Source organism: Schistocerca cancellata, chromosome 2 (genome assembly GCF_023864275.1).
Source record: "Schistocerca cancellata isolate TAMUIC-IGC-003103 chromosome 2, iqSchCanc2.1, whole genome shotgun sequence".
Taxonomy (NCBI): Eukaryota; Metazoa; Arthropoda; class Insecta; order Orthoptera; family Acrididae; genus Schistocerca; species Schistocerca cancellata.
The window spans coordinates 480,389,175-480,416,668 of NC_064627.1; the positions used below are offsets into that span (position 1 = coordinate 480,389,175).

General features: G+C 42.3%; 1 protein-coding gene across 1 annotated transcript in view; it reads right to left on the bottom strand.

Annotated features, from left to right (window-relative positions):
- The window catches only part of LOC126162006 (brachyurin-like), a 56,595-nt gene that overhangs the window by 18,928 nt on the left and 10,173 nt on the right, over positions 1–27,494 (bottom strand). Inside the window, exons 4-5 of the mRNA XM_049918228.1 lie at positions 24,275–24,420; positions 3,461–3,559 (exon numbers count right to left, since the gene is read on the bottom strand). Coding sequence (XP_049774185.1) covers positions 3,461–3,559; positions 24,275–24,420 — 245 coding nt within the window. The remainder of the gene's footprint in view (positions 1–3,460; positions 3,560–24,274; positions 24,421–27,494) is intronic.

Genomic DNA, 27,494 nt, shown 5'->3' on the forward strand with positions numbered 1-27,494 from the left:
ATTCTCAATGGAGAGAAGTCTTCCGAAGTAAGAGTGATTTCAGGTGTGCCGCAGGGGAGTGTCATAGGACCGTTGCTATTCACAATATACATAAATGACCTGGTGGATGACATCGGAAGTTCACTGAGGCTTTTTGCAGATGATGCTGTGGTGTATCGAGAGGTTGTAACAATGGAAAATTGTACTGAAATGCAGGAGGATCTGCAGCGAATTGACGCATGGTGCAGGGAATGGCAACTGAATCTCAATGTAGACAAGTGTAATGTGCTGCGAATACACAGAAAGATAGATCCTTTATCATTTAGCTACAAAATAGCAGGTCAGCAACTGGAAGCAGTTAATACCATAAATTATCTGGGAGTACGCATTAGGAGTGATTTAAAATGGAATGATCATATAATGTTGATTGTCGGTAAAGCAGATGCCAGACTGAGATTCATTGGAAGAATCCTAAGGAAATGCAATCCGAAAACAAAGGAAGTAGGTTACAGTACGCTTGTTCGCCCACTGCTTGAATACTGCTCAGCAGTGTGGGATCCGTACCAGATAGGGTTGATACAGGACATAGAGAAGATCCAACGGAGAGCAGCGCGCTTCGTTACAGGATCATTTAGTAATCGCGAAAGCGTTACGGAGATGATAGATAAACTCCAGTGGAAGACTCTGCAGGAGAGACGCTCAGTAGCTCGGTACGGGCTTTTGTCAAAGTTTCGAGAACATACCTTCACCGAAGAGTCAAGCAGTATATTGCTCCCTCCTACGTATATCTCGCGAAGAGACCATGAGGATAAAATCAGAGAGATTAGAGCCCACACAGAGGCATACCGACAATCCTTCTTTCCACGAACAATACGAGACTGGAATAGAAGGGAGAACCGATAGAGGTACTGAAGGTACCCTCCGCCACACACCGTCAGGTGGCTTGCGGAGTATGGATGTAGATGTAGATGTAGATGTAGAAAGATTAAGGAAAGACGAACCTACGATTATAGTATTTGTAGACTGAGAGAAAGCTTTTGACGACATTTACTGGAATACTCTCTTTGAAATTCTTAAGGTCACAGGGATAAAATACTGGGAGCGAAAGGCTATTTACAAAAGAAAACAGAAGGCAGTAATAAGAGTAGAGGGGCATGAAAGGGTAGCAGTGGTTGAGAAGGAAGTGAGGCAGTTTTTTAGCCTACCCCCGACGGTATTCAATCTGTATATTGAGAAAGCAGTAAAGGAAATAAAAGAAAAATTTGGAGTAGTAATTAATATCCAGGCAGATGAAATACAGACCTTAAAGATTGCCAGTAACATTGTAATTCTATCAGAGACAGCAAATTACTTGACCAGTTGAACGGAGTGGACATTGTCTTGAAAGCAGAATATGAAATTTACATCAAGAAAAGCAAAACAAGGTTAATGAAATGTAGTCGAATTAAATCACGTGATGCTAAGGGAATTAGACTAGTATATGAGTTTTGCTATTTGGGAAGCAAAATAACTGAGGAATGCAGAAGTAGAGAGTATATAAAGTATACACTGGAAATGCCAAGGACAGGATTTCTGAAGAAGACAAGTGTATTAACATCCAGTGTAGATTGAAACGTCAGGAAGCCTTTTCTGAAAGTATTTGCCTTGAGTGTTGCCATGTGTGGAATTGAATCATGGACGATAAGCAGTTTAGACAAAGAAAGAATAGAAGTTTTCAAAATGTGGCGCTACAGAAAATTATTGGATATTGGATGAGATGATATTTGGTTTTTGGGGCGCTCAACTGCGTGGTTATCAGCGCCCGTACAATTTCCCAACCTTTGCTCAGTCCAATTCCGCCACTTTACTGGATGATGATGAAATGATGAGGACAACACAAACACCCAGTCATCTCGAGGCGGGTGAAAATCCCTGACCCCGCCGGGAATCGAACCCGGGACCCCGTGCTCGGGAAGCGAGAACGCTACCGCGAGACCACGAGCGGCGGACTGGATATTGGATGGGTAGATAACGTAACTAATGAGTAGGTACTGAATATATATGGGGAGAATAGAAATTTTTGGCACAACTTGACCAAAAGAAGAGATCGGTTGAGAGGACAGGTTCTGAGACATCAAGGCATCACCAGTTTAGTATAGAAGGGGGGTGTGGAGGATAAATATCGTAGAGGGAGACCAAATGATGAATAGAGTAAGCAGATTCAGAAGGATGTAGGTTGCAGTAGACTTTGGAGAAGAAGATTCTTGCAGAGTATAGAGCAGCATGGAGAGCTGCATCAAACCAGTGTTGCCACTGAAGATTAAAACAACAATATGTCACATTTTCTGGAATTTACTCGAAGCGTTTCGAAGTTAAGCATTACATGTCAATTTTGCTTAGTGCCACCTCTACTTCTAGGAGTCAACTGTCACTGGAAGTGTCACCATTCGGAAATCCCGAAAACTTTGGACTAGATACTAATATAGATCATTTTCGGGCTTTTTTAATGTCCTTCCCCTAACCACCTACGGCTCTGCCCTAGGGCTGTCTTACTCCACAGCAAACTCTTCTAAATGATAAATCACATGTAGCAAATCTGCTTCGAACTTTTTGCAGACGATCCAGTGCTAAGCATATATCTTCATATTCAGACGGTAGTTGTCCCGATGTATTAAATCTTAATAAAGCACTGCAGGCCTTCCAGAGCTATGCTCGAACAGGACACAAACGCAGTATGTGAAATATCGTAGGACAAGACTGTTATCCACGAACCTCATAAATGACACATATATTCTTAATTGGAACTTACATTGAGGTTCGTCTTTCCCTTATCCACAAAACATTTATGCTGCAATGTTAATGAGCTGTAGCACTCTTTTACAAACTATTTAACTTCAGTTAGCTTTATTCGGTTTCGATAGATATTACACTAAAGCGTCTCTCCTGTATTACATTTGGTTATCTACATAATTCTGAATATCTTATTCAAGTTGACACATGACGATTTTTTAAATATAGATATTCAAATGTAAATTTCGAATAGCTCGTGACTATCTATCACTACCTGATGGATATTCTTTTCTATTCTTCTCTGGATGCATCCAGTCAGCAACTTATGAAATTGCCGTGCCTTGTTGACCATGTGGTAGCTATTAGCGTTATCTGCTTTTAATTTCTGCCGCAGTAAGAGTACATTGCTTTCCTGGAAGCCTGACGGCGCGTTTAATATCTCATACGCCACTGATTTTAGTGATCCAGAAGATACTTCCATGAAACTTGTTGCGTTGAGGAGATTACTCAGTTTACATTAAATTTACTCAGATCGTGGAAAATTTGACGTATTGTATGACATGAGACAACCTATACAATAAATGCAGACTCACATTTTCAAACGTATTACCGCTAACAACATTCGATACCCTTACACCAACTTTCAGGATGAGACGGAATCAATAAAAAGTTTAAAAAGTAGTCACCACCTACGTAGAACGCGTGTACTTACTGTCGGTATTGAGGCCCCAGCCGCTGACCGTAGCGGTCTGGCCTTCGAAGCTGTTGCCCGCCTCTGAGCGAGAAGGCAGGTTCACCAGTCCGATGTAATCTGTAAAAATAGAAATATATTTTTATATTTCTCGTTATATCCCTGGAACAATCAAGACGTAGGACTCTCGAAGAATGAAGTCGCAGAAGCAATGAAAATAGCTGAACTACGATTCTAGTAATCAAGACACATATGGACGCATTTAGTACGTAAATGAACGGACGTCTCTATAACATAGTTGATCGGGATAATTACGATGACTTCGAAAATATGAGCACTCGACCTACGGTTTCTGAGAAACCATGTGTGCCCGCATCTCGTGGTCGTGCGGTAGCGTTCTCGCTTCCCACGCCCGGGTTCCCGGGTTCGATTCCCGGCGGGGTCAGGGATTTTCTCTGCCTCGTGATGGCTGGGTGTTGTGTGCTGTCCTTAGGTTAGTTAGGTTTAAGTAGTTCTAAGTTCTAGGGGACTTATGACCACAGCAGTTGAGTCCCATAGTGCTCAGAGCCATTTGAGCCAAACCATGTGTACTTGGCAGTAAAATTAAGACAGTTACGTGCGAACCACCGTGTGCGGTCCCTATCTGTTTGTGGAGAACTGCTTTTGCCGAAAATTTACCATGGCATTTACTGAGATATCGGTGAATCACAGAATATTATCAACATAGACAAATGATGCCCCCAACAGACATTCGTTTTGGTATTCCCTGTGACCGATCTTACTGCTCAAAAAAGAACATGAATATTCTGTTCTAAAAATTAGCTTCAAGTTCAGAGAAATTTTGTATAAATGACATCGGTCAGTCAAATAATTTAGAAATCTACGCATAGAAAAGAATTCCAATAAGCAAGACATTATGCTAAAAATAGCCGTGGAGGAAGTGCTCAAGTAGGAAAGCCAAAACTAATCGTACTGTTCAATTATATTGAAAACGAGCCGTTAAAATCGTCTGAAATATACATTAGGCTCTCTGTAACTGTAGTTAATAATTATCAGAACATGATGAATGAGAAATCCACGACATTAGTGCAATATTCCACAAGATTGTAGTGAAATCGATTTTCGGTTGTTACTCTAACGCCAGGTACATGGGTAAATACGTGTGGTTGTGAAATTACTGCGCGGTCAGATATTTGAAGCTTGGTGTATCTAGCGAGTATCTAAGTTTGTTTTCAAAGATGACAGTTGGTAATATGTGCTTAATCACTAAAAACAGGAGGTTTTCAGTAAAATGCAATGTAAAACTATTTAGCTTAGGTAAAATATGTGACAAATGAAATGATGAACTACACGATAAATTACAACAATTGTTCTAAGACAAAAATTAGCTGCACAAAATATATTATCCGTAATTACTTTATACTTCAGAATATGTTTCGTTAAATACTGCGATCAGAGAGCAAGTAATGGTCCCCCTGCAGCGTTTTGTCTCATCCCACTCCATTGATCGGAGACAAGCAGCAGTCGCACTACGGAATTCTTATCTCATTTGTAGGCTGCCATTAACACCACAATACAAACGGCTCAGTTTTGGAGTGGTGTCATGACCGGGTATCGTGGACTGCTGATTAATGACGCCTCATTATGTTCAACGTCGCATTGTGGTCGTCCACTACCCAAGATAACCATTGCCGGTGAGTATGATTTTGACCTGGGCAGGGGACCCATTCTTCCAACATACTGGGGAACACAGTGGTTTTATTTCTGGCGTCATGATGCGGGGAGCAATCACGTATTATTTCAGGACACAGATGGTAGAGGGAAGTCTGGCGGCACAACGGTACGTCATGGACATGTGTTACCACTCATGCGATCTTATCGTGATACTCTTTCTTGCAACAGGACAGTGCTCGTTCATACATAGCCCGTATCTGTATGAACTATCTCCGTGATGTTGAGGTACTACCGCGACCACCAATATCCCCAGATATTCCCCCGATAGAACAGGTATGGGACGAGCTCGGACGTCCACTCCGACCCACTGGATATCAAGAACGAGTCACACTATGTGATCAAAAGTATCCGATGCATTGTGCTGCCACATACTGCCAGGTACTCCATATCAACGACCTCAGTAGTTATTAGACATCGTGATAAAGCAGAATGGGACGCTCCGCGGAACTCACGGAGTTCGAACGTGGGTGTCACTTGTGTCATACGTCTGTACCGGAGATTTCCACACTCCTAAACATCCCTAGGTTTCCGATGTGATAGTGAAGTGGAAACGTGAAGGCACATGTACGGCACAAGATCGTGCGGGCGAAGAGGATAGTAACGTGTAATAGGCAGACATCTATCCAGACCTTCACACAGGAATTCCAAACTACATCAGGATCCACTGTAAGTACTATGGCAGTTAGGCAGGAAGTGAGAAAACTTGGATTTCATGGTCGAGCGGCTGCTCGTAAGCCACACATCACGCCGGTAAATGCCAAACGACGCCTCACTTGGTGTAAAGAGCGTAAACATTGGACGACTGAACAGTGAAGAAACGTTGTGAAGAATGACGAATCACAGTACACAATGTGGCGACCCTATGGCAGGGTGTGGGTATGGCGAATGCCCGGTGAACGTCATGTGACAGCGTGTGTAGTGCCGACAGTAAAATTTGGAGGCGGTTGTATTAAAGTGTGGTCGTGTTTTTCATGGAGGGGGCTTGCACCCCTTCTTGTTTTGCGTGGCACTATCACAGCACAGGCCTACATTTATGTTTTAAGCACCTTCACCTTCTTGCTTACCACTGTTGAAGAGCGATTCGGGGATGGCGATTGCATCTTTCAACACTACCGAGCACCTCTTCATAGTGCACGGCCTGTAGCAGAGTGGTTACACGACAATAACCTCCCTCTAATGGACAGGCCTGCACAGGGTCCTGACTTTGGGATGTTTGGGAACGCCGACTTCGTGCCATGCCACACCGACCGACATCGATACCTCTAGTCAGTGCAGCACTCAGTGAGGAATGGGCTGCCATTCCCCAAGAAACCCTCCAGCACCTGACTGAACGTATGCCTACGAGAATGGAGGCTGTCATCAAGGCTAAGAGTGGGCCAACACCATACTGAATTCCAGCATTACCGATTGAGGGCGCCACGAACTTTTAAGTCATTTTCACCCAGGTGTCCGGATACTTTTTATCACATAGTGTTCATCAGTTATGGGCCAGTTTACCCCAAGGGAGGATACAACGGCTTCCCAAATGAATGAGGTGTGTGCAACCAGGACAAAGTAGGTGCAGCGTCATACTGTTGCGTAGCCTCGCACTTCTAAGTTTCTTGATTTCTTGACTATTTTGTAATCACCGAAATAACGTCACACACTCTCTCGACCCGTGATGATTCATTTCGTTTGATGCTCCCCTTCTGGGTGCATCACTTTTTTTGTCAGACGATGTAATAAATGCTATAGAACATCACATCACTGTAGTGCGTTATTCCATTTATAATGTGTAAAATTGTCGTGTCCTGATACAGGATAGTGGGAAGGCGGGGGTTTAAGGTCAGTCTGCAATTTCCGAGCTAATGCAGTAAGACAAATTACCTGTGAAGGCAGGTTGATGCCTTGGATCAGCGCCAAACTCTATCGCAGGGTATCTACGAGAGACGCTTGTGTTGTAGCTCGACGGATACTTACAGCGGGAGACTCATGGAATTCATACTAACTACTACACCGAAGACTAATTCCAAAGATTAGAAAAAGCGAAGAAGGAAATTGCTTGCACAGCAGAGTCAGTGTCTGAAGCTCACGGTGGTGAAACGTGGGGTGGGGGTGTGGGGGAGGGGAGACTACTAACACAGCTATGGAATAGTAGCAGCACGGCAAGTACAAACTCGAGAGCAGCACTCCAAGTGAGAGAAAGACATGTCAGAGCTTACCGAGGCTGGCCTCGAGAGGCACGGAGTCGGCGCCCCAGCGATTTGACTGAACTCCCTCTAAATACAAAAACGAAGCTTTTAAAAGAATCGTGGAGGAGCACCATTTCTCCCTTCCTGTAGTCGACCTACCAGTTCATCAGCACTTAACAAGCTTTGGTCAGTCTGGTGAGTCGTTCGGCACCTCCAGGATGCCTCTGGCCAACCACTTTTGGATTCCTCCCTTTCTCCTACTCGGTAGGTAGGGATGCTTCTGGATTTTACATTAACATACTCCAAGTTTGGTGTCAACAGCGTTCAGCTGACAGCTAAACGTCATTGCCACCCTATTAAACCCAGCAACCACGCTGTTTTACGTGACTTGGCCCCGTCCTCCGTCATTCTTTGGGTGGGGACTGCTGTAGTAGCTATCTAACCTGTGTAAACCCTCTGACGTTGCAGTTCTTAGGAGAAAATGTCAAGCTTGCTGCCTCTGGTAAGATGTGCCTGAAATGCCCTGCTTAACCCGCAGGAAAGGACATATACAATAAATTGTGGAAAGGGGCCAAAATAAGGAGCTGTCAGTTACACTCGAACATACAACTATATTATTTGATCAAACATTACAAGAGCCCAAAAACTTTTTTATACACACAGCTTTAATATTTGGGACTTAATTACCGGCTGAAAGCCACTTCAATTTAAAAACGGCTGAAGGCCAATAACTTAAAACGCAAGCACAATCTGAAATTTTAAAAGGCAAGCCATATCTTAAAACAATTCTTTAGTTAGGCTGAAGTAAACAAGTTAAATTCAAATCTGCTGAATGCCAAAGACTTAAAAATTCAAAATATTTTAAAATGCCAAAGGGCTTACTTGAAACAGTACTGTAAACTAGGCTGAAGGCCTTAAGAGTAAAACAACTCTAATTTAAAACACAAAACCGGGTAGAAGCCATACAAGTACCAACAACAAGAACAATTAAAAAAAGTAGGGCAGCACACACAAGGGCACCCAGATGTTCGAGGGTCGGCCTATAATTCAAACACTAACGCTCGCTTGGATAAGACAGGCAGTCGGGCCAACCATTCACGATCCGACGACAAACCAACCGACTGAAAGTCAGCGGGCCCAGCGACAAGATAACTTCCACTTCACCCGACCAGGCCACAACAGGGAGTTGAACGGAACAACGTGGAAGATGTTGACGCCCACAACCAATCATCCACGGAGCTGTCAAACTACTCACCGTGCTGGACAGCAATAACACGATGAGGAAACTAAACTGCTTGAAATTTATGTCAACGCCCACGGCAGGTAACCGCTGGTGCACTTCAATTCAAATAACCAAATACAGTGAAACTCCACAGGAGGGTGGCTAGAATTTTCCAACTTGAAAACCACGTTGTTGCTCGTGGGAATATCCCAACAGCCGACAACGAACTCCAAACGACACAATGTGGACAATCTTGAATTGCTGGTACGTTAAATCAAAACTCAACTTCCGTGTTTAGGTTCGATGAGCCACGGACCTCGTAGCAATGGGAACAGCACCACACTCTCCGACACCGCGTAGAGACCGCCAGCGGGCCCCGGCCAAACTACGCCCCGCCGAGAATTCCTCACATGCTCCACGCCAAGCGATCAACTCCTCAGAGCCAGTACGTTGACAACATTTAAAGTAACTTGTCAGTCAAAATCACACCAACTACACACAGTTTCACGAACACTTGCACGATGAAATAGACAATGCTAACGGCAGTAACTGTACAATAACAGGGACGAATCACGAGTCGGCACACACAGCCAACTCATAAGCTATCGCCGGCCAAATACACGTCGTCCGGCAAGACGACCGACCGCCGACCTACCAAAGTCGTCCCCACTCCAATCATGTGTGTTGGCAAATGTCCGGACCTCACTGCTGCCGCGCCCCGACTGAACTTGTGCCGCGTGCCAACTCAAACACTGCCATGTCCGAACTAACTCAAAACACACGACGACCGGGAAGTAATAGCAGTCCGGCAAAGATAATACGGCAGGGCCTATATCGATAAGCGCTGCTGATGCCGCACACGGGCAAGCAAGACAGCACCTCGTTGACACCAGTAATTGAAAATTAACAAAACGAGGTGGCAGTACGAAAAAACAAGATCTAAAATAAGAAACGACACGAACACCAGCTACACACGGCTCAGTGCCTTTTCGTGGCGATCTTCTACAGTGGCGCCTTACGACAGCGTCTAGGTCGTGGATCACGTTACCTCTTAATTCTCTGAAGTGAAACTTCTCCCCTGAAACAGTTGCAATTTGCCATAGTGTTACTATTTATCTCCGGAAACCTAAATGCTACCACTTTTGCTTGCTCTCCACTTTGTGTCTCTGATTTCCTATCTTAGAATGCCCTTGATGGCTCCAAACAGCCTTAAGCGTAACAGCGTACAAGTCATTATGTCGTCAATATAAGACAAAATAGTCTACCAAGAACAAAGTAAGGTCAGTTAATGCAATTTCTCAGAAACTACACTCCTGGAAATGGAAAAAAGAACACATTGACACCGGTGTGTCAGACCCACCATACTTGCTCCGGACACTGCGAGAGGGCTGTACAAGCAATGATCACACGCACGGCACAGCGGACACACCAGGAACCGCGGTGTTGGCCGTCGAATGGCGCTAGCTGCGCAGCATTTGTGCACCGCCGCCGTCAGTGTCAGCCAGTTTGCCGTGGCATACGGAGCTCCATCGCAGTCTTTAACACTGGTAGCATGCCGCGACAGCGTGGACGTGAACCGTATGTGCAGTTGACGGACTTTGAGCGAGGGCGTATAGTGGGCATGCGGGAGGCCGGGTGGACGTACCGCCGAATTGCTCAACACGTGGGGCGTGAGGTCTCCACAGTACATCGATGTTGTCGCCAGTGGTCGGCGGAAGGTGCACGTGCCCGTCGACCTGGGACCGGACCGCAGCGACGCACGGATGCACGCCAAGACCGTAGGATCCTACGCAGTGCCGTAGGGGACCGCACCGCCACTTCCCAGCAAGTTAGGGACACTGTTGCTCCTGGGGTATCGGCGAGGACCATTCGCAACCGTCTCCATGAAGCTGGGCTACGGTCCCGCACACCGTTAGGCCGTCTTCCGCTCACGCCCCAACATCGTGCAGCCCGCCTCCAGTGGTGTCGCGACAGGCGTGAATGGAGGAACGAATGGAGACGTGTCGTCTTCAGCGATGAGAGTCGCTTCTGCCTTGGTGCCAATGATGGTCGTATGCGTGTTTGGCGCCGTGCAGGTGAGCGCCACAATCAGGACTGCATACGACCGAGGCACACAGGGCCAACACCCGGCATCATGGTGTGGGGAGCGATCTCCTACACTGGCCGTACACCACTGGTGATCGTCGAGGGGACACTGAATAGTGCACGGTACATCCAAACCGTCATCGAACCCATCGTTCTACCATTCCTAGACCGGCAAGGGAACTTGCTGTTCCAACAGGACAATGCACGTCCGCATGTATCCAGTGCCACCCAACGTGCTCTAGAAGGTGGCCAGCAAGATCTCCGGATTTGTCCCCCACTGAGCATGTTTGGGACTGGATGAAGCGTCGTCTCACGCGGTCTGCACGTCCAGCACGAACGCTGGTCCAACTGAGGCGCCAGGTGGAAATGGCATGGCAAGCCGTTCCACAGGACTACATCCAGCATCTCTACGATCGTCTCCATGGGTGAATAGCAGCCTGCATTGCTGCGAAAGGTGGATATATACTGTACTAGTGCCGACATTGTGCATGCTCTGTTGCCTGTGTCTATGTGCCTGTGGTTCTGTCAGTGTGATCATGTGATGTATCTGACCCCAGGAATGTGTCAATAAAGTTTCCCCTTCCTGGGACAATGAATTCACGGTGTTCTTATTTCAATTTCCAGGAGTGTATAAATGTTGTTCAAGCCAATGCATTATCAGACCATCAAAAATGAAAGGATTATACCTCAAACGTTGCATTTCACTGGTTATACAGAACGACGGGAACAGAGATGCCAGAATTTTTCTTCAAAAAGTGCTTTTGGAATTTTTACACAGTAAAAACACAATAACCTCTGTCTTTAACAATCTTCACGTTTTAAACACTGGGAAATTATACACGAAAGCTATATGTTCTGCTGATACTTACAAATCGGAAATGGGAGTACGCTGAAGTTTCATCCAATTATGCACCCTGACAGTTGTGTTAACGTTCGAGAAATGGAGACGTGGATGTGTAAATCGTATGTGCTCCGGTACAGGCAAACGATGAGCGCCGAAAAGCGCGAATCGAGAAGTGAGCGCCGATGTGACTGCCTGACTGCTGTAAAAATTCAAAATAGCCTTTTCTTCTCTTTGCTGCTCACTTAGTAGCCATTTTCTGTAAGATGTCACGCTTTTAGTCATCTTGAAATATGTATCTTATCTTTCAGATATGAGCCACTTGTTGTTTATGAAATCCTTGTTTTGTCATCAGTCAGAGTTTGCATTATCCATCAACAGTCTCACAACAGTAAAATTTACCGCTATAGACTTGACACACCGCCATTAAAAGCACACGGCGTCGCTGTTAGTGTTGTGACTATGAAAAATTATTTGGAAGACTGCAAATAAGATCAGCTGCGTTTCACAGTAGTGTGAGTGTATTTGAAGAGTTCAGATACAATGATGCGAAAATGCTTAAACCGGAAAATCAGCTTAGCATAAACTAATACTGGGTTGGCGACAAAGTACGAAATAATTTCATACATTCTCTTAACTCGAAAAGTTAAATTTTTATGATATGCTGACATATTGTTTTCCTGCAAACGTGAGACCCAGATTAATTGACTCTTAAAATAAAGATGGGGCTGCTTAACGCATTTGATGAAAAACGGAATTCGAAAACGTCTTGTTAAGGTACTTAGTTATCAGCTTGTAAAAACTTAATAAAATGCGTGACACACAAATGTTGGCTTATTTATATTTTACTCCAACGGTTTCGAACGTAAACTACGTTCACAGTCGTCGAAAAATTAATCTGCAGTTTTGATATGTAATATTGACTACAGATTAATTTTTCGACGACCATGAACATCGTTTTCTTCCGGTTGAGCGCACAATTTCGAGTCAGAGACATGTATGAAGTGTGGACTGCGCTGCTTGTTGGTTCAAATAAGCTAGGTCGCAGAATGCTCCTGTACCAGGAGCTTTTTGAGTGGAAAAACTGTTGAACTGGAGAAAAACAAATGGATATCGAATTTTCCGCATATAAAGTCTGATTATAACGTTCATGAAAACGAACAGCATAGAGTTTAAAATGTCTGGAGTGAACCTAACCAAGGTTTATCGACTACGACTACAGATATGCCGCGGCAGATGTTTTCAACACCAACGAAACTACGTCAATTTGCGCCTGCATACCCAATAAAACTGTATCGCTTAGGGGTCAATCGTTTTCAGGGAGGCTAACCTCTAAGGAGAGATTTACGTCATTGGTAACGTACATGTCAGATGGATCTCATAAACGATCCTTATTTGCCATCGGGACAGGTTTAAAGCCATTATGTTTTAAAAATATACGGCCACGAAATGAACGTGGGTGCTGACTGATATGTTTACCGACTGGATTCTCAAATTCAGATTACGAGAAAAGCATTAAGCGTAGTTATTCTTGATAATTTTCCACTACCCCGCAATAATAAATTAAAATCTATAAAGCATAAAAATTTCCCTACGAACACCACAAATTTATTGCAATCGTGAGATTGAAGTATCATACAAAGCTTGAAATTTCACTATCAAAAGAACTTACTTGCAATCGTAGCAAATAGGAGCACGCGGGGATTTCTCCCCAGTCTTTTAGATGCATTACATATGTTGCGATTACGTACGTTGCGATCTGCATGGAAGTTGGTGACGCCAGTGACATTTAATGAAATGTTTGGAAAGTTTTTACATTATTGGGTGGTTTTACACCATCACTATTACGCTCACGTACACTCTACAAATACACGACACACCTCCCTCATTTCCGCAAGAGAAGGGGCCAAAGTGCGCCGAAGAACAACACCCTTTCTGACAACGGCTGTACCCACCCCCTGGGTTGTCACAACCAAAAATGCCACACGATACTTATTTTACCGGGCGAATTTGTTGCAGTCCATGAGGACCTTGTTTTCCTACTGTTACCACCGACAAAATGTAAGAAACTTAACCTCGGCAGTCTCATGACATCTTCAGAAATTTCAACACATTGAAATACCCACCGCTCAGCTGAATTATTCTACGCCCTAAGTAAGATCACTACGATACCACCAAAAGAATTCTTATTTTTGTATTCTTTAAGTATTTTATAATACAACGCGGCAGTGCAAACAAAATGGATTTCAAATGGACGACGACGAATATGACGATTGAATAAACACTGCAGTTTCTGTCCCTAGATGCGGAACACCATTCAAAACACTCGCAGCAATTGAAATGCTCATTCGAGTGGTGATATCGAGCAGTTTGTCGAAAATTATTTGTTTAGAAAGACATTGCAAAATACAACAACAGCTTTTTTCCGAAAAAAACCAAAGCATATTGCTTCCGGACTTCCGGTCTTCAGTTTTTATGTACAATGGTAAATGTTAGCAGGCGATCGAATTCTCTAACAAAATTTGATGAGATCGAAACTACAGCATTATTGGACTTTTCTGCGTGCACCATTGACACGGAATTCTATTAACACTAAAAACAATTTCGGTCCTCTCAGTTTCGTGTATGAATTTTTCATCATACTCTTCTTAGAAAATGTCCTTGTCCTTTCTAAAATGCACAGAACTAGTTACATTTATCATACGTTGCCTGGCGCAAGTAAATAATTTTCCTTCACCGCCACTCATTCAGCGCATAATGTGTGTTATGTGAATGCATATTTCAACCGAGAAATGCATTTTTGGTTTGAAGTTTAATTTTTTGTTTTATTCGTAAAAGTTCAGTTTAGCAGTTACTTTCTCTTTTCAGCACTTGGTCACAGCTCTATTTTCGCACCATTTAAAACATTAGCTCACTGGGAAAATAATTTTTGTATGTGCAGTGGAGGGTGCAAGCTTACATTGTGATGGCAAGTGCGAAAATGAAAATTTTTTTTCTTTTTTCTTAGTCATCAGTCTTCTGTTTGGTAGCATGTAAGATCTGACTATTCTCAATATGTTTCAGCGTACATCACACGAACTGAACAGTGGCTTCTATTTGCCAGACCATAACAAAACATTGTGTCTGCCATTCCCTGTGTGTAGTAATTAGCTTACATTGTGATGGCAAGTCTTCTGATTGGTTTGATGCTGCCCGCAACGAATTCCTCTCCTGTCCCAAACTCTTCATCTCAGCGTAGCACCTGCAACCTACGTTCTTAATTATTTGCTGGATGTTTTCAATCTCTGTCTTCCTCTACAGTTTTTGCCATCTACAGCTTCCTCTAGTACCATGGAAGTCATTCCCCGATATCTTAACAGACGTCCTATCATCCTACCCCTTCTCCTTGTCAGTGCTTTCCACATATTCCTTTGCTCTCCGATTCTGCGCAGAATCTCCGATTTTCTTCTGTTCCAGTTTTTCTACAGCCCATGTTTCACTACCACACTATGCTGTGCTCCAAATGTACATTCTCACAAATTTATTCCTAAAAGTAAGGCTAATGGTAGATACTAGCAAACTTCTGTTGGCCAGGAATGCTCTTTTCGCCACTGTAAATCTGCTTCGATTTTCTCCTTGCTCCGTCCGTCGTGGGCTGTTTTGCTGCACTTCTTGCACTTCTTATTTTTCCTACTTTCTTCGATTTACTCGCAATCCATATTCTGTACTCATTAGACTGTCATTCCATTCAGCAGATCATGTAATTCTTATTCACTTTCATACAGGATTACAATGTCATCAGCGAATCGTATCATGATATCCTTTCACCTTGAATTTCAATTCCACTCTTGAAACTTTCTTTTCTTTCCGTCACTGCTTCTTCGATGCATGGATTGAACAGTAGGGGCGAAAGACTAGATTCCTAGGATACACCCTTTTTAATCCGAACACTTCGTTCTTGGTCCAGAATTCTTATTATTCTTTCTTGGCTGTTGTACAAGTTGTACATTACTCGTTTTTCTCTATAGCTTATCCGTATTTTTTTTATAATTTCGAACATCTTGCACCATTTGATATTGTCGAAAGCTTTTTACAGATCGACAAATCCTATGAACGTTTGTTGATTTTTCTTTATCTTGCTTTCAGGATCAACCGCAACGTCAGAACTGCTTCTCTGATGCCTGTATCTTTCCTAAACCCAAACCGATCGTCATCTAACACATTCTCAGGTTTTATCACCGACACGTAAGTCGTCCCATATGATAATATACAGAACGATGGAAAAGAAAATTAAAGGTAAAATTGCAATGTAATAAAAGTATTTGACAGTCTAATCACAACACAGCCTGGTTCCCGCAGAACTAATGTATGCTCTGCACTTACCCAGAACCCTGAATACCGTTTACAGTAACAACACTAACAAATGTTTACTGCACGCTGTATCCACAGACAGTAATAAAGGAGTGTGTCCTCATTTGTTCACTGCGTTCTATACATTATTCGTAGTAACAAAGAGCTTGCAATACAAGAGATGTGTTTCAAACTAGAGAAGAAAAACAAATGGTCATAGCTCTTAAGGTACGCATTTTGGAGCCTGTATTTAGTGGACATTTGTCTTGTTTTCGTTCATATACCACCTCACAAAATATTTTTAACACCCCATATATCCTCTTTTCCAATGACATACAGTTAGCGCATAAGGCGTTATTTTGGCAATGTCATGCAGTCCAGGATGTGAAGTTACGTCCTGATGTGTTTATTTGCGAAGATTCATTATTCAAACCCCCCCCCCCAACCCTCGAAACCCCCCACCCCCCTAAAATCCCTCCTCGTATGATGACGTTAGTTGGAACACAAGCTCCGATATGTCAGAAAACCTGCAATGGCTTTGTCAGTGATTCATAACAGTCCCAAGTTAGCGTTTAATGATTTAAGGGTTAGGGTTAGATCCTCGCTCCTCTCGAAACCCAGACCATTGCTTCCATAGGAGGAACTTGCTCGTCCATTGCCTCCATATGAGAAACTTCCTCGCTGAAAGATGTGTGCACTAATCTACATTACTTGATTCCATTAGTGATGTAAAAGAACCGCCAATAGCTTCTTCAGATCAGTAACCGGACATTTTTTGACTGGAATGCGTAAAAGTTTTCGAATGTAATATTTTTTGTCGCTTTTGTGGTCCTCAGTCCAAAGATTACAATCAAGAACAGCTGCCAAGATGAGAAACATAGAAGTAGATATCCTCGGTGTAGAAAAAACAGCTTAAATCACTTAATAAAGGCAAGGCCTCCGGTCCAAATTGTATACCAGTCAGGTTCCTTTCAGAGTATGCTGATGCAATAGCTCCATATTTAGAAATTATACAACCGCTGGTTCACAGAAAAATCCGTATCTAAAGACTGGATTATTTCTCAAGTCACACCAACACGAAAAAAGGGAAGTAGGAACAATCCACTGAATTACAGGACCATATCAAATGGTTCAAATGGCTCTGAGCACTATGCGACTTAACTTCTGAGGTCATCAGTCGCCTAGAACTTAGAACTAATTAAACCTAACTAACCTAAGGACATCACACACATCCATGCCCGAGGCAGGATTCGAACCTACGATCGTAGCGGTCACGCGGTTCCAGACTGAAGCGCCTTTAACCGCACGGCCACACCGGCCGGTAGGACCATATCACTTACGTCGATTCGCAGTAGGATTTTAGAACATATACTGTGTTCGAACGTTATGAAGTATCTCGAAGAAAACGATTTATTGACACAAAGCACGGATTCAGAAAATATCGTTCTTGTGAAGCACAACTAGCTCTTCATACTCATGAAGTAATGAGTGCTATCGATAGGGGATGTCAAATTGATTCTATATTTTTAGATTTCCATAAGGCTTCCAACACCGTTCCTCACAAGCGTCTTCTAACCACACTGCGTGCCTATGGAATAATGCCGCTTGTGCTACTGGATTCGTGGTTTCCTGTCAGGAAGGTTACAGTTCGTAGTATTAGACGGAAAGTCATCAAGTAAAAGAGAATTAATATCCGGCTTTCATCACGGAAGTGTTATAGGCGCTCTGTTGTTCCTGATCTATGTTAACGACATAGGAAACAATCAGAGTAGCTGTCTTATATTGTTTACACATGTTGCTGTCATTTACCGTCGTGTGAAGTCTTCAGATGAAAAAAACGATTTAGGTAAGATATATTTATGGTGCGAAGAGTACTAAAAGAAATCAGCTAAATTTCGATTACGCGATAAGCCACACAAATCTGAAGGCTGTAAATTCAATTAAATTCTTAGGGATTACAATTACAAATAACCTAAATTGGAACGATCACATAGATAATGTTGTGGGTAGAGTAAAAACCAAAGACTGCAATTCAATGGCAGAACACGTAGAAGGTGCAACAGGTCTACTAAAGAGACAGTTTACACCATGCCTGTTCGTCTTATTCTGGAGTATGCTGTACGGTGTGGGATCCGCATCAGGTGGGACTGACGGATGACATCGAAAAACCTCAAAGAAGGGCAGCTCGTTTTGTATTATCGAGAAACAGGGGAGGAACAGACATGATTCGTGAATTTGAGTGGCAGTCACTATTTTTATCGTCCATCTTTCACTTCCATACATGGATGTACTCCATACAAATACATGCACAAAAGACCTCCTCACACTTAAATCTGTACTCGATGTTTACAAATTTCTCTTCTTTAGAAACGCTTAACTTGCCATCGCCAGTCTACGTTTTGTATCCTCTCTACTTCGACCATCATCAATTGTTTTGCTGCCGAAATAGCAAAACTCATCTACTATTTTAAATGTGTCTCATTTCTTAATCTAATTCCCTAAGAATCACCTGATTTAATTCGACTACTTTCCATTATCCTCGTTTTGGTTTTGTTCATCATCTTGTATCCTACTTTCAAGACACTGTCCATTTCGTTCAACTGCTCTTCCAGGTCCTTTGCTGTCTCTGACAGAATTACAGTATCATCAGCGAATCTCAAAGTTTTTATTTATTCTGCCTGGATTTTAATTCCCACTTTGTTTCCTTTACTGCTTGCTCAGTATGTAACGCCAGAAATGCATATCCTCCTATTTGCATCTATTGTACTATAAATTTTTTCCTTATTTTGTTACCTGAAGATTTGACGTTTCTGCATCTTTACATATTGTAATTGTTTTACAATGTGTATATATATATATATATGTCGATGTATAATTGTTTTGTTTTGTAAATATAATTTGTATTTTTACGCTGGGTCTTGCCTAGGGAAAACTATGCTATTGAATGATTACATCGATAGGTCGGGTGGAAAACCAAAATGTTTAGGAACTTGGGGAGTGTTATCTCTGGCGCGTGGAGCGCGGGCAGAGGGAGTCTGGCTGGAGTAGGGCGGTGGAGCAGGTGTGTTGAGTGACGCTCCAGCGAGTTACCGCGCTTTCGGGGTTTGGCGGCATGTAATTGCGCTTGACTTGCTATGATAGTTTCTGGCACAGTGTCACGGACGGGAAACATTAGCTGGCACACATCAAGAGCCCGTTTCGCCTGGTTACCGTGTCAAGAAGAAGGCGCGCCAACATCCAGCTTGTGCAACAGTGACGGCCGACGATAAGTGATCGTCCCACCTCCTCGATTGATGACTTCAAACCTTCAATCAACCAACAAGGAAGACTGAAAGCACGTGAAGTTTTAGAACTGTATGGCAGACCTCAGCTTTTCAAACTGTTCCATTTGCATCACTAAAATACAGGAACTTAGCATGAACCTTTGTTGCTCACTGTCCCAATTGCATTACCAAGCAGGGTCCCTTCCTTTTCCGAAATGAACCCGAGTGTCGTTGAAATTCAAACGCCAGCATTAAAGTAATATCATTCCATTTCACTGCTTTAATTTCAAAGTTCAGTTAAGGTATTAATAGCTGGCTACAATAACCAAACAGAACTATATTTAGATTACACAAGCACAAATGAAGAGTGCGAATTGTTTTACTATGTTTTAGCTTACCTGTGACTGCAGCTCAGCTTGGTACAACTAAATTTTATTATTGTTAATTTTTCAAAATCATTTAATTCAAGTTCAAAGTTAAATCTCTTATTTCTAAATTGTGTAGATTCAAGATGCTTTTGAGATGATTGTTGAGATAGCCCAAGACTAACCTTATTTTATTTAATTTCGTAGTGCTTCATAAAAAAAGTTCACTATTAATTTCAGACACTAAATTAACTTTCAATTTTCTGGTTTTATTAATTCTTTCGCTAAATTAAGTCAGTGTGTAGCGAAATTTATTACTTCTGACAAACATTAAGTTTTCACACAACACGTGTCAACCTTTAGTTGCCACGCTTTTAGTACTTGTTATTCGTGCCTTAACCTTTCTTTTTCAGTTCTTATAGTAGTTGACCATAGGACTGGCGACAGTAATTTTCCCCAAATCTCAAATATCTCATTAACGCCAGTTAATTGTTAACGTAAGGACCACATATTTACTTTCATTATTAACTGTACCCTTTTCCAAAATTAATTTCCACCAATTTCATTCCCATTAACTTTGGTGACGAGTGCTATTCCCAAATTTCCATTAGGTACACACGGTTTAATTTTTCACTGTCATTAAGGTCGATAAATGACAGGGAGGTTGCAAGTATACAGATTGAGTAACATCGGGTATAGGCTACAACCCTGTCTCACTCCCTTCTCAGCCACTGCTTCCCTTTTGTGCCCCTCGACTTAGAATTTGGAAGAGAGCATTTCAGGCAACATTGTCAAAAACCTTCCATAAGTCTACAAATGCTAGAAACGTAGGTTTACCTTTCCTTAATCTATCTTCTAAGATAAGTGGTAGGGTAAGTATTGCCTCACATGTTCCAGCATTTCTACAGAATCCAAACTGATTTTCCCATCTACCAATTTTACCATTGTTCTGTACAGAATTCGTGTTAGTATTTTGCAACCATGACTTATTAAACTAATAGTTCGGTAATTTCACACCCGTCAGCACCTCTTTTCTTTGGAATTGGAATTATTATATTTTTCTTGGTGGATGATGGTATTTTGCCTGTCTCATACATCTTGCTCGCCAAATGGAAGTGTTTTGCTATGGCTTGCTCTCCCGAGGCTATCAGTAGTTCTAACGGAATGTTGTCTGCTCCTGTGGCTTTGTTTCGACTCAGGTCTTTCAGTGCTCTATCAAATTCTTCACACGGTATCATATCTCCCATTTCATTGTTATCTACGTCCTCTTCTGTTTCTATAATATTGCCATCACTTAAATGGAGCTGGTATGATGCATCTCCTCCATGTTAAATTTAGCAAATAGAAGGAGCATTTTTTCTAAAACCATTAAACATATTGCTATGAAATTTGTACTACATGTTCAGTGACTATTTCTCTACAAATTTATAATGCCATGTTAAGAAATATTTATTGGTTTTTGTTTTACAATTTTTTAAGCAGATGCTTATTTTTTTCTCTAAAATGTTGCACTTTTTCTTCTGTAACTCTTGAATTATACAATATTTTTTTACAATTTGATATAAAAATGATGGAAAGGAAGCTAACAATATTGTTATAAATTTCGTTGATACACTGTTTGCAGTTTTTGATAAAATGTTCCTCAAAGATGAAAATTTTAATGTTACAGGAAATGGCTTCCAAAGTTTTTTTAATACATTCCTGGCCCATATGATGGATTATCAGTATCCTCGTCTTTTTCCAGTGTTAATTTCCTTTCACTGTTCTTTTCTTCCCTTTTGCTTCATGTTGTAGGCTTTTGTCTCTTCTGCCTGCACCTCTTAGTCTTTCTTCACCAATTAGCCGCATTGTGTAAATCGTGTTGTGCCCTGGTTGGTAATCTTAACGTTTCAGCACATCACACTTGACAATGTTTCATTCATTGTATGTTGTCACTGCATCATACATTCCAAAAGACAATGTTTTTATCTTTACAAACACTTTTTTAGGAGTCCTAATAGAAATTAAATTACTTACACTTTCATTTGGATTTTGTGTTTTCCCTTGGAAACACTTTTCCAATAAACTTGGCTGTGATAAATTACTGAATATCGTCTTAATTACATCAATTACAGCATTTGTCAAACTGTTTTTATTGGCATATTCCTTTCCTGATTGGTACTTACACCATGAGTCATCACCTGTGGGGCACAGTGCATGTTGTGGGTGCTCATTTGTTGATGCAGTATGAAAAAATAATGCCCATACTGTTCTCCTCATATGCTCAACGCTTCTTGTATATTGCCTAATAGCACACTCATACTACCTCTGCAATCTATTAATTGCTTCATCTGTCAATCTTCCTCTTCCTCCAAGGGTCTTACTATCGCTGTGGTTTTGGGATCCTAATGTCTGCTTTAGTTAGCACAAGCGAACCCGCATGCGCTTCTGCACATTTCCAGTGCACTCCTGTTTTTTAATGTGAATTTCATTGCCATAATGTTTGAGTTCCTCTACAGCTTTATATCCCTTAGAATCACCATCTCCTAGATAGTTAGTGTATCATACATTATACCACTCCTGTGATGTGGAAAAAATTGCTTTCACTCCCTCTACTTCCATTGCACCACTTGTGCCGCGAAAATTTGCTTCACAACTTTCACTCTGTTCGGCCTTGGTATTGCCCTTACATCTACAATATTTTGAGAGAACAGCAACATCAATTACTTTGCAACTGTCTCCACTGGTAGCTGTCACAACTCCATTTAGAAATTTATGACTTTTACATTGCCATGACCGATCTAAAGCAACAGTTAAATCTCTGTAATTACCGTTACCTGTCACAGCTTCTTCAACTACTTTCTTCATTGTTGCTTGAGCAATATTTTCAGCAGAAGATTCCATTAATTCATTATAAAATCGAAACTTGGTTGGTGATTTTGGCAAGTCCATAATTCCACATAACATTGTATCTGCAGCACTGCCCCTGCCAATGCAACGCAAGCCATGCACTAGCTTAACATTTATATCATACACCTTCTTTCCACTATTACCACTCTGAGGAATACTGTTAGAATTAGAAAACGAAACTTCTGCAGCACATTTGTTACACTTCAGTAACATTTTACATGCAAAACCAACGTGTGAAGTTAATCTCAATTCCAGTCCTCTTTCTTTGCAAACTTAGCATAATACGTTATGTTTAAAAAAATTACAGAGCAAGAAATTGTAAATTATTTCATTCACATAATTACTGTCACTTTCATATTTTTCAAATTTTTCTTTGCTGTCACAAAGTTTCTTGCTGGAAGAAGTTATATCACATTCATTTGGAGTAGTCGGTGAAGCAGTCTGAGGAGCATCTCCCTTCGAAACAACAAAATATTTCTTCTTCCACTCATTGTGCCTTTTCTTAAACACTCGATTGCTGAAACGGGACATATTCATATCCACAAACCAAATACGTAAAACAGGTACGAGCAAAAGTCGTCAAATACGCAAAATTGAACAGCTAAACAACACGAAGCAAACTCCACAAGTTAACGCACACGGTATAGCGTTTATGTTTAGCTATATGAATAGTCACTTGTCACAGAGATAAAGCCATACAACGTTGGAAAACAGAACACTGTCCAATTCCGCAAAGGTACCCTGCTTGCAGCCAACGAGCGGTGCTGTCAGAGGTGGCACACCAAGTTGCTATAACCGTTTACGCAGCGCGTCAACTTTGCAGCGATAAAAAACACGCTTAGAATTCACTTAAAAGGGTGAAATTTGATTTGTTTTATTCAGAAAACTCCAAATAATTTTATAATGAAAAAACCAAAAAACGTCAATTTTGTCATTTTCAACGTTCTGGCTCCCCTTATGTCTCCATCGTGTAGACCTTCTACATACACCTTCCATCTTTCTGCTTTACCATCTTTACTTATGACTTGTTTTCCACCTGATCTCTAGATATTCATATAGGTGGTTCTCTTTCCTCCAAAGGTCTCTTTAATTTTCTTGTATGATGTATCTACCTTATCCCTATGATATATGCTCCCACATTCTTAAATTTGTCCTCTAAGCATTGCTGCATATCCATTTTGCACATTATGTCGAACTCATTTTTGAGGCGTTTGTGTTTCTTTTCGCCTGTTCATTTACTGAATTTTTATATTTTCTCCTTTCGTCAGTAAAATTTAATATCTCTTCTGTTACCGAAGGTTTTCTACTAGCTCTCGTCTTTTTACCTACTTGATCCTCTGCTGCCTTCAATATTTAATCTCTCAGAGCTACCCATTCTTCTTTTACTGTATTCCTTTCACCTGTTCTTGTCGATCATTCCCTCATGCTTCCTCTGAAACTTCATACAACCTCTGCTTCTTTCAGTTTATCTAGGTCCGATCTCCTTGAATTCCTACCTTTTTGCAGTTTCTTCATTTTTAATCAACAGTTGATGACCAATAAATTATGGTCAGAATGCACATCTGTCCCTGGGAATGTCTTACAATTTAAAACCTGCTTGCTAAATCTCTGACTAACCATTATATATTCTATCTGAAACCTTCTGTTGTCTACAGGTCTCTTCCACGTATACAGCCTTCTTTCATGATTATTAAACCAAGTGTTAGCAATGATTCGGTTATGCTCTGCGCAAAATTCTACCAGGTGGCTTGCTGTTTTATTCCTTACCCCCAGTCCATATTCACCTACTATTTTTCCTTGTCTTCCTTTTCCTAATGTCGAATTCCAGTCCGCCACGATTATTCTGTTTATACAGTGTATACAGTGGTAAATTTTTAGATAGTGTTGGAAACTATTTGTCTATATGATAATGTATCCACATATGTGTTGGACTTACTGTTTAGCGCGACGTTGGTACCCAGGAAGAGGACGGCGACGTCGTATTCAGGGTGCACCGACGCCGACGTGGTGTAGATGGTCACGCGGCTAGGCTCAATAATGCTGAGACTGGTGAGTCCAAGCCTCACCTCCCACGTGCTAAACCTGTCGCAGCAAAAGAAGGTTACAGCACAGGTTAGCGTGACGAAGTAAGAATATGCTGACTTAATAGCATTCAGGAGAATTTTCTTCCTTCTTCTTCTTTTAGACAGCGTTAATCTATACTATTATAGGCTCTGCTGTACTCAAACTTTGGCAACTTTATGTCTGTTTTACTTTTGTGGCCAGATCCTCGTCCTGTCGCCGAAGATGTTTGTTACCTCATGGAGGGAAGTCGTGTGCTCAACTTGTCTGTGGATCGTGTATTTTGTATCTGCACAGGGCGTAAAAACGCAGCGAACCGTCACTGTCGGCACAAATGTAAACTGTGCTAGCTGGTGGAGGCTCGACTACATATCTGGGGTGCTGAACCTCGGAAGAGGGAAAGGAAACTCGAGATTCGAGTCGATCTATCGGGGATGCAAAGAGTCTGAACAATGCGTAGAGATAAGCATAGAGAAAAACACAAAACGTGACCAGCGCGAGGAACTGAACAACCAAGCACCAGAAACAAAGCAAGGTGCAAGGTGAACGCCCCAGCCAAGGAAGTGGAAATCAGCTTAAAAACGCAGCACCCGTCTATCGCTGCCGACAGGTAAACTCCAGGCTCAGTGACTCTCCCTATAAAATGCTTTGAGCGCGCCTTCAGTGGCAGCGTGGTGCACTATTCTGCAGTGAAACCTACGCCATATCTGCGTCCACATCGATGTGCACAGGCGCGAATGCTAATTCTGTCACCCCTGAAAAGGCCACGGAGCGGCGGGGGAAGGTGCAGGCTGGAGTAACGGATGGTCCGTCTGCATCAGTGGGGATGAGCAAAAGTCCACGGGCGAGCGGGAAAAGGAAGGAGCTGGTTCCAATTCCATGTAGTCCGAAGTGGAAGTCGCGGGATCAACAACACACTACCCTATTCTGTGGGTGAAAGGATGCACACTGTATCAATTTAGTCTACGGGTAGAAATATGCCATGACTGACACCGTCGCCCTGCTGACACGTAAACCCATTTATGCGAAGCAAGAGCTGTTGATGGCTCTGTGGAGGGTGTGGGGGGGGGGGGGGGGGCACGGGTGTAGGGGAGGCTTCTCTCTAGGCACTTGGCCCGCCTTCAGAGCAGAGTTACTCCTCATTCTGTTTTGAGCAGTTTCTGCATCTGCTCTACATCTACATTCATCTACATCTACATTTATACTCCGCAAGCCAGCCAACGGTGTGTGGCGGAGGGCACTTTACGTGCCACTGTCATTACCTCCCTCTCCTGTTCCAGTCGCGTATGGTTCCCGGGAAGAACGACTGTCTGAAAGCCTCCGTGCGCGCTCTAATCTCTCTTATTTTACATTCTCCTCGGGAGGTAGAAGTAGGTGGAAGCAATATATTCGATACCTCATCCAGAAACGCACCCTCTCGAAACCTGGCGAACAAGTTACACACTGCGATGCAGAGCGCCTCTCTTGCAGAGTCTGCCGCTTGAGTTTGTTAAACATCTCCGTAATGCTATCACGGTTATCAAATAACCCTGTGACCAGCGCGCCGCTCTTCTTTGGATCTTCTCTATCTCCTCCATCAACCCAATCTGGTACGAATCCTACACTGATGAGCAATACTCAAGTATAGGTCGAACGAGTGTTTTGTAAGCCACCTCCTTTGTTGATGGACTACATTTTCTAAGGACTCTCCCAATGAATCTCAACCTGGTACCCGCCTGACCAACAATTAATTTTTTATGATCATTCCACTTCAAATCGTTCCGCACGCATACTCCCAGATATTTTACAGAAGTAACTGCTACCAGTGTTTGTTCCGCTATCATATAATCATACAATAAAGAATCCTTCTTTCTATGTATTCGCAATACATTACATTTGTCTATGTTAAGGGTCAGTTTCCACTCCCTGCACCAAGTGCCTATCCGCTGCAGATCTTCCTGCATTTCGCTACAATTTTCTAATGCTGCAACTTCTCTGTATTCTACAGCATCATCCGCGAAAAGCCGCATGGAACTTCCGATACAGCTCGTGCTGCAGCTTTTTCTGCTGTTCATGGAGGCGCAACTGCTCCTACTAGCACTGCAAAAATGCCGTCTCCGTGGTGGCCACCAATTAAAACTACAAAAGAAAGAAAAGGAAAAGCGTCACACGCATAACAATATCCTACCTCGCCACTTTTGCATCTGCACAGGGGTGACAGCTCCGCAAAACCGCCACACTCGGCACAAATTGTTGCAATCTACACTAGCCGACTAGAAAGCCCATGACCTGAATCCCCAGAAGAAGGAATGAAAATTCGACATGTGAGCTGATCTATCGGGTGAACAGAGTCTGAACACTGCGTATAGGCAAGCGTGGAGGAAAACACAAAACGCGCGATGTAAATAGCACTGAACATGTAAGTAAACGGAAATAATGGAGGACAGGTCCAAGGTAGTTAAAATCACTGTAAGAACTGACGGAGGTGAATTATCGCCACCGACAGGAAAACACGATCAGTGGATCTCTAAAATTGGGAACTTTGGATGATGTATGACGCTGAAGCGCAATTTCATCTTACAGGCAAGGGTAGTAAACATGAGACATTTCGATACCAGGACATAAAGTCTTTGTGAATTTCATTCCGTGTACTCAATTGGACCGTAAATGACACGAGAACAACATATCCACATGTCAGCATTTGAGAAAGGGCGCGTAGATGGGCTCAAAGAAGACGGTTGGAGTAATCGAAGCATTGTTCGACACTTGAATAGGAGCGATGCTATTATTCGATGATGGTAAAAGGAATTGGTGAACCAAGGTTGAACTGTGTGCTAGGTGGGCAGCCTTAATTAAGTCTGTAAGTTCTCTTAGTGTCCTGTGGTTAAGTACAGAAACTATAAATCTATAGTGCCATGTATTGTAATTATTATTGTGTCTCCCAGATTTATTTATGTTTGATTGTGTCGAAATCATTTAATTGTTAATTTCTTGTTTGAGCTCTGCTTGTGGAACTAAATTGGGGTAAAAACTAAGTTCTGTTTAACTGTTATTGACCTATTGCAAGAAATGTTATGTATATTTGTTAAGCTGCACTCACGAATGTGCAACCCCCA